The sequence below is a fragment of the Cupressus sempervirens genome, chromosome 4, assembly GCF_028749045.1.
Source record: "Cupressus sempervirens isolate cs-2001-9-10 chromosome 4, ASM2874904v1, whole genome shotgun sequence".
Taxonomy (NCBI): domain Eukaryota; kingdom Viridiplantae; phylum Streptophyta; class Pinopsida; order Cupressales; family Cupressaceae; genus Cupressus; species Cupressus sempervirens.
In genome coordinates this window covers 758,191,274-758,200,196 of record NC_143121.1, presented here as the reverse complement: position 1 = coordinate 758,200,196, position 8,923 = coordinate 758,191,274, and the positions used below count along the sequence as shown (strand labels likewise).

The following is an 8,923-nucleotide window of genomic DNA, read 5'->3' as shown; positions in this document are numbered from 1 at the left end:
ATAACTCTCTATTCCAATAGGTCCACATAAGTCTATATGCACAATCTCTAATACTTCTTTAGACTGATAGTTCTTGCTTTTGAAACTAGTCTTTCCCATCTTACCAATTTGACAATTTTTGCATAGACCCACATCATGTTTCCTCAAGCTAGGAATACCTCTTACTCTTTTGTGTTTGCTTATCTTGACTAGGTTATCAAATTTTATATGACATAATCTTTTGTGCCATAAGAAACTTTCTTCTATTTCAGCAATAAAATATGAACTTCCATTGAGATCAAGATAGAATAGGTTGCCTTTTGTTTGTTCGTTAGATCTAATCAGATTTCCTTTTCCACCCAATAGTTTGGCCTTCCCATTCATAAATTCTAGCTTGAATCCAATGGTGTTCAACTATGCCATACTAAGTACATTATGTTTTAGTCCTTCAACCTAGTAAGCATTATCACATGTAAGTTCATTGGTTAATGAAATACATCCTAATCATTTTATGCAACAAGGTTCATTATTTCTAAATCTCACACTAGCACCATCATAATATTCCATGTACTCAAACTTTGTTTTGTCTCGAGTCATATGATGTGAGCAACCACTGTCAATAATCCATGTATCATTTTTGATAATATAAGAGATAAGTGCCATCTTATCTCCTTCATCATTAGATTCATCTTTTACAACAATATATACCATTTCATCTTCACTGTTATCAGAATCTTTAGCCATAAAACAAGATTTCTTACCTTTGTCCTTGTAGTTCTTGAATTCCTTTTTGCCTTTTTACTTATTATTTTTTTTCATCCTTGATTTCTTTGTTTGGGCATCTAGCAACAATATGACCAACTTCTTCATAAGGAAAGAAAATTAGAGGGATTTTATCTTTGTACTTTCCTCTAACTTTGGAATATTTTCTTGCAAGTAGGGCTCCTATAAATTCAAGATTATTGTCAGAACGTTCTTCTTCTTCTTCACTTCTTGATTGATTGGCCTTTGATTTCTTGCTCTTTTTCTTGAGTGGAATTTAGCATCAAATGTAGACTCAATACCTTTGGAACTAGGAATATAGTTATCATAGTTATCCAACTCAAAAGCTATCAATATTTCAACTAGAGCATCTAAAGTTATTTTCCTATTTGAATCACATCTCATCTCTTGAATAACAGACAATCTAATTGCATAAATAGGAAGAAGAGTTCTAATTACATTTCTTACAATTGTTTTATCATCAATTTCTTCTCTAGATGCTTTGATTGTACTCACACTTGCTTTGATTCTTTCCACATATTTTGCAATGTTTTCATATTCTCTCACTTTCATCTGATCAAATTGACCTTTGATACTTTTTTCTGTAGCTCTTCTTACATTGGCATCTCCTCCAAGAATATCTTTTAGTTTGATCCACATTGCATGAGTTGTAGTGTAGTCTTTATTTCATCAAATTCAACATAACTAAGAGCAAATGCAATATCAATCATCATGATGTTATGATTTTTCTTTTCAACAATATCTTCAATTGATAATGTTCTATATGGAGTCTTGTATTTGGTATTAAGATACTTACAACTTGAATCACTAATAGTTACTAAATGCAACCTCAAAAGTCCTTGTCATCCTACAAAGTTATCTCTATCAAACATGGAAATCTCTCTTCTGTAAGACATCTTGATATTTAGCTTAGGTCCTTGAAACCTTCACTGCAAGCACCAAAATCTCTTATACCAATTTTTGAAAATAAAAGAGGAGAAACTAAGAGAGGAGGGGTGAATTAGTTACTACAAAAATATATCCCAGATCCCTTAGATGTTAATACAAAAATAAACTCAAAAAACTAAACTTTGTTGATGCTCGATAAACACACTAAAAATGTTGTAACTCAGTAAATACTGAGATTGATTGGAAAACATTTAACATGAAAATCTTAAGATGTTATCTATTATTACTTATTACTTTAACTTAGTTGCAAACACATAAAAGAAATTACATGAACACATTTGACACAAAGATTTAATGGGGAAACCCAATTTGGGAAAAACCACCAATTGTAACTAGTTACTATTTTTCACTCTTGTGAAGTGAGCCTTGTTAGGAGCCAATCCTATTAAAGGTTAAAAAACACACTGTTAGGTGTGACCCTATTACAAGATTTAATCACCCTGTTAGGAGTGGCCTTGTTAGAGGTCTTTAGACACTTCAATAGAAATGCCACCTTGTTAGAGGATTTACAAATAGTCATTAAGCCAACTCTGTTAAGAGATTTAGATCACTACTACAATGGTTAGAGAGTAATAATGACATGACCTAACTTGGATGCAACTAAATTGCTGATTATAGATCTCAATTCTAGCTTGTATACTTGATCTTTCTTGATTGAATATATCTTTTTAGCTTCTCAAGGATATTTTTCTTATCTTTTTTGATTTTCTTCCTCTCCCTCTTAGAATCATCAAGTCCTCAATTATCTTCCATGCATACTCTCTCTTCTAATACTCAACTTGACCTTATATTTATATCTTTCATATTGTCAATTTGGCTAGAATACAATTTAGAATAATTAATGTTCATCTTTTTAGTCAGCTAGAACCAATAGATAAATCAATTGAACTCAATATGCCAAAACAAGAAAACCCTTTGTTAGCTGACCCTATTTGGTAGACACTAACTCAAAAATTATTTTCCTATGTTAACCAAGTGAACTCAATCAACATTGCATATTCGCACAGTTCCTTTGGTAACCAAGTGAGCTCAGTTAACACTAGTTCCATCCAACATTTCCTTCATTAACTGAGTGAGCTCGATCAACACTCATCTTATGCAAACTTTCCTTCATCACCTGAGTTAACTTAGTGGATACTACCTTCTGAACTAAACAAACTCTAGAATGCTTTGTAGCCACAGAAAATTGTCTTCAATGCCCGAGTGAGCTTGATATACACTGATTGGAAATGATACAACATTTTGTGTAACATCAAAGATAATACATAATCAAGCAACTATTTCAACAATGATGTTTAGGTTAATTTGGAGAGGGATAAAACACCAACATATCCAACATATATTTCGTTAACTACTAATGAAAAACAACATGAGACTACTTTCAAAAAAATTGACATGGTGAGCTCTATAGGGGAATTTATTTTTAAATTTTAAAGCTTCAAAGGTAGGTGGGAATGGTAATCAGGGGTTTCTAGCTAGTTTTCCTATAGTTTGTTTGTTTGGTTGATGGAGCTCATTCAGATAGTTTGGGGGACCCAGGTGGGGGACCATCTGCTCTACCAAGTAAAAGGTAGATTATGCCCTCTCTCAACTAGAGATTCCTCTTACAACACTAGTGTTGGAAGGTTCTCCTTCTCTTCCAAAAGCCCCTGATTCTCTAAAGGAAAATGGTGGAAAAGAAGTGGTTCCTGTTGACGATCATTTGGCAGAATGTTAATGATAGAAATAATTATGAATATCTCCCTTGAAAATCTAATCAATGACCAAATCCAAGGTTTTGAATGACTATTTTTCAACCTACTAGGTAGCTTAATTGAAGATAAATTTGAATGTTCACAAGGAGGCCTTTGTTGTTATCTACCAATTTTGCACAACTTTGATGAACCCTAACCACAAAACCAATGTATTTTTCTATTTTCTATTTTATGAGGAATGCAATTTTTGATCAATGTAATTATATGGATTTCTATTTTAACCACATGTTCAAAAAATAAAATAATGAAGATAGAGTAATGGGAGATTTTAAAGAAAATTAATGAAGGGAAAACTCCTAATGAACATAAATCAAAGCAACAACATGTCTGCGAATTAAAATATATAAAGGACCTAGTACTTATCTGTAGCTCTATAGTACTTATCTACTTCCAAAAATTACTTTTGAGCTTTATTCTTCATGTCCTCCCATGACTCTAAGAAGCATGTTGAAGATAAAATTGTTTAGCCTTATCCAAAGAATAACACCCTAGATTCTATTACAATATAAAAAGCCCTTCTTCATACTTTCCCACCTAAAATAAAATCCCCTTCTAGAAAACCTATCCCTATTAAGGCCAGAAAGATTAATTCCAGAGAAAAGAAAATTGGGATTTGGAAAGTGAGGATGATGAAGATGGAAATGACTATCAAGATGATGATACAAGGGATGGTTCAAGAGATAAAAAGTATGATGGAAGTTCAAGGGATCATATTTCTTCTAGACTGAGACAAAAAAAAGATAATAAAATAGACAAGAAGGAGGAGGTTGTCTAGGGGATGGATGAAGAGTATGATCTAGAGGGTAGAAATAATACTAATAGAATGGATGATGACTACAAGAAGGAGGAAAAAATTTAGTGGACTCTAAAAGAGGAAAATTTTGAGGAATATACTATTAACCTAGAAAACCTAGAGGTAATGGTGAACACTCCTTGTACCTCCCCTATTTTCTCTGATGAGAATACTATTAAACGTAACCTCCCACCCCCTATTATACATTATATAAAGGATAATATTATGGATAATTAAATGGAGGACCTTTATAAACATGAAGTATCTTTTTTTGAGGCTACTAGTGGTAATGTGACTCCCAAGGAGAATTTCAATAATGCTACCTATGCCTTATGCAATTTAATTAGCTCCATGATGTGGAAAATGTTCTTTCGTACCTACTAGGAAGAGTAAGTTGAGGAAAAGTGTTAAGAAATGAAAGATGGATGACAAGGAAGAGGATGCATCTAAGGAAGTGGGAGAAGAAGATTGGCAAAAAAAACTCAAGCACCTTTCAAAGGATTGGGAGCCCATCTCCAATGAAACACAATATTTTCCTTTAGTTTATTTTGTTTTATTGGAAATTTTGTTATGTATGCAACTAGTTTGAAGAAACTCTTTTTCAATTTGATTTTTTGTAGCGATATTGATGGATCTCTCAATGGGAAATTTAGTGTCTTTTTTGTGATACATAAGATGCTTATAACTTTAATCTTAGTTAACAAAATGGAAATTAGTTATAGTATTACTACTAGTTTAGCAAGTGTACAAAAGTTTTTAATTTTTCTTTGTGATGACATGGTTAGCTTTTGCTTATAATGGTTTGAAGTTTTTTCCTTTGGATTTTTGTATCATGTGATCTTTTCTATTATTTAGATTTAGGGCCCTCTCCCTACCATCTTAATAAAAACACTATTTAATCCTATGAAAAAAAGGAACATATGAAATATAATAGAATAAAATATTAATTACCAAATGATGTCGTTATTCTTTGTAATGAAATAATTTTGAGAATATAAAGAATTAAAAAAATTTCAAAAAAAGATTGAGAAACTAAGAAAATGAGAACCTAAGAAAATTTGAAATACATTCGTTAATATCCACTCCCACGACACTTTTGTTTCATTGAAATGGTAGAGATAAATATTTTTATGAGGGTACTAGATTAGCAGGTGAACATTCTTTATAATGATCAATCCCTAAAAAATTCACCTACTTTGTAGTCATGTAAGTGACAATGCATTAAACTTTAAAATCCCGAATGCATTTAGGATGAGTATGGATTTAGGTCTATAATTAATTGCGTATTGTTCAGCACAATTATAAAATGTACCAAGATTCTCCCTATACATCGCAGTTGGCCTTTGAACGATAGATACATAAAAATTAAGAGAGCAAACAGAATAGATGGGCGAGAAGGAAAAACATTTGGGCACATAAACCGTCTGGATATTGAATGCCAGCTCCAGTGCCAATCGATGCATTGCACAACACAGAAAGATAATCTCACAGTGCACGAACAAATCAAAACTCAATGTCTCACAGTGCACGAACAAACGAAAACATTATGTTATTGTAATATAGGAAGAAAACAGATGCAATCGACTGCATGCAACGACATGACTCGAAGAGACAAGAAGAAGAAAATAAACAATGTGATTTCGAACAAATTTTTGGCATAACTGAAGGCGGTTTATTAGGAGAAGGAATCTACTTTCAGGAATTGAAGGCAGAGTTCGCTTGTCACAGACTATTAAAGTTGGGACTTTTGCTTAAATGTTGCACTTGGAAATATTTGAATTATGGTGTGTAAGAAGTTAAACTCCTGCAGTAGCACTAAAGAGCCTGAGCAAACCATATGTTACTAACATGCCAAGCCATCCTCCAATGAGCACTCTGACTGTCCCTTTCACAATAGAAGACCGCCCAAAGTGAGCCCCAATAGCGCCAAACATAATGAGTGCAAAGCTCGAAACACCAGCTAGAACGCTAACCCTAATAATATAGTCACTGATAAAAGCCGTAGAAATCAAGGGCAAAAATGCTCCCACTGCAAACGCAAGGGCGGATGCGCAAGCCGCCTGAATTGGGCTTGGAAGCCCCTCTTTTTCTTCCCTTGATATCACCAACGGAGACATTGTGTTCATTCTCACCCTTCCCATTTCGTTTAGGGTTTTTAGGGCTTGTTTTTCTCTCTTTAGGTTGGCCAATTCGACGTCCCGTTGCGTTTGTACGGAGATGTACTCGCCAATGGCCATGCTACATGCGCCCGCCACCAGCGCCGCCAGTCCAGACATGATCATCGTCCTTGCATCTGTTTTGATGGCGCCGACACCCATCATCAGGGAGGCCGTTGTCACCAAGCCGTCATTTGCTCCCAATACGGCGGCGCGAAGCCACTGAGCTCTTTGCTGGATATCTACACTTTTCTCATCTTCATCAACCTTTGGAGGACTAGAAATCATGTTAATGAAAACACTTGAACTTTGTGGCTTTGTAATTGGGGACGCCTCTTCAATTGCTACTTCTCCTTCTTCCTTCATCTTTCTCTTTGATTCCAAGTGAGAAGAAGAAGAAGATGGGCTGAATGCTGATTTCTCATCCATTTTCTATTCTAAATACCAGGATGTCCCTCTTGCTTTAGATTTAGGAAATGTTATTGAGATGGAGTGTGCTGTCCACGCTTATTGTTCATGCCTTCCTTATGTAGGCCTCTTGTCGCTTTCTATAGGAATACTGATGTTTACTTCCATTACTAGAAGGGATAAACTCTTAGCTTGTGTTCACACCTAATATCTTGTCTTTTAGGGTTTTTTCTGAATTTCTAATGGGATTTAGGGGTTGAGTGGGAAATGTTGTGGCGTGTTGCATGAGCGTGGCTGGAGACTATTTTGCCTTTCTTTTGGTGTTATTGGGATTTATCATGAGTGCACTATCATGTCATATCATGTCATTTTCTAATTAAAGCAAACAACGTCAGAGAACACGAATAGAATGCTCCTCATATTGAAATCAGGACAGTTGAAGAACAGCAGCATGGCGTGATTAATAAAATATGTGAGAATTTTCAATTATCGTTGAGATCTTGTTCGTTTTTCAAAGATTGTTGTCTTAACCATTAGGTTAGATTGGATGATTGAGTCGTTGGGAAATATAGATAATGGTTGCAAGTTTGAGGTCTTATTAGATGTTATGCTAGAGTTAAAAGGCATTCGAGGTACGGCCATAGAATTATATGATAACATTCGAGGCACTCTCATGGAGTTCTAGGATTACTTCTAGCTGTAACTGTTCGTTCTCCCTATTAAACCATCAAATTGTGGTTCAGTTGTTTAAACTAATACCAGTTCTTCCAATAAAAGCCACCTGTGCACAAAATTAATCTTATAAAATAGGGAATATAATAATAAGTTTAATATTACAATAAGAGATAGAACATAGGATTCTTCCAACGGGTGTTTCATGACGATCCAAATGAATGCTATTTCTTGTAATGATGACTACTGCCCACAATTTCAGTTGGATCACGAGAAATATAATATTGATTTAGTCTTTCAAAGCTGAGCATGAAGCAGGACTGGAATAACACTTTTATATCCAAGTGGATTGTAGAAAGCGGATTCGCTGGAGATAATTTGAATACTGCGGATGCAGAGGACAACCGCCCGTCCATTGACTACCATTAAGCGAAAGCTAAAGTTGATTCGCAATTTCCAAAGATAGTTAGGAGAGGGAATGATTGTGGCATGGATCATATCTATACGGGAAGGGTGGCTCTATTTGAGCAACCTGCAGTTTGGAGAATAATTTAATTTGTCTGTTTATAATTAATTATAGTGATGTTTTTATATCTATATCTAAGACATAACACTATCAAAAACTTAAATATAAGTATCTCATTGACACATAGGGGCTTCAGTGAAGATAAATAAGATTAAGATCATCAAGGTCATTTTAATTTTTAAATTTTGATTTTGATGAATTTTATGAAATGAGTTGTTTCTTTTTACGAAAGAACAAGATATATGGACAAGAAAAGTATAAACTTAGTAAGGTAGGATGTAAGCGTGTAAGTGCGGCATATTATTGTGTGCATAGCGAGTACATTATCGCTTGCATTGTGGCATATTAAAGAATATCTTTGTTTTACATTATCGCTTGCATTGTGGCATATTAAAGAATATCTTTGTTTTAGTAAATATATTGTTTTTCTAATTTTTTTAACTTAAATCAAACAAGTGTCATATAGAGGTTTAATATTGCTTTTACTATAAATATAATTTTAATTTAATAAATTCATTATAGTATATAGAATATCTTAATTAATAATTTTTTAATAGAATTATAATTTTTTAATTTGAATTATATGAATAAATATTAATTATTACTTCAAACTATAACTAATTAAAATTTTTAAATATTCTTAACTTTTTTATTTGAATAACAAAAATTACATTCTCAAAATATAACATTAAAAGTATAAAATGCTAAACTAACTTATTGAAAAATATTAAACATTAGTAAATCACATTCCCATTAATAAAAAAACAACTCTTAACAAATATTATGTTTTACAATCCATGAAATCAAGTCAATATAAGAGTTAAATGGATTCATCCAATCAAATCATAGAATTATATATTTTTAAGAAATTGTAAAGTGTGTGTGTGTGTATATATATATATGT

General features: G+C 33.2%; 1 protein-coding gene across 1 annotated transcript; it reads right to left on the bottom strand.

The window, feature by feature from the left end:
* Positions 1-6,053: 6,053 nt before the first annotated feature.
* On the bottom strand, positions 6,054-6,842 carry LOC149563579 (vacuolar iron transporter homolog 1-like). The gene has a single exon (XM_089824034.1). The coding sequence runs from the start codon at positions 6,840-6,842 to the stop codon at positions 6,054-6,056; it is 789 nt and encodes a 262-aa protein (XP_089680160.1).
* Positions 6,843-8,923: the final 2,081 nt, after the last annotated feature.

Excerpts from the sequence above, each read along its gene's own strand:
- LOC149563579 (XM_089824034.1), bottom strand. The coding sequence starts at position 6,842 with ATGGATGAGAAATCAGCATTCAGCCCATCTTCTTCTTCTTCTCACTTG.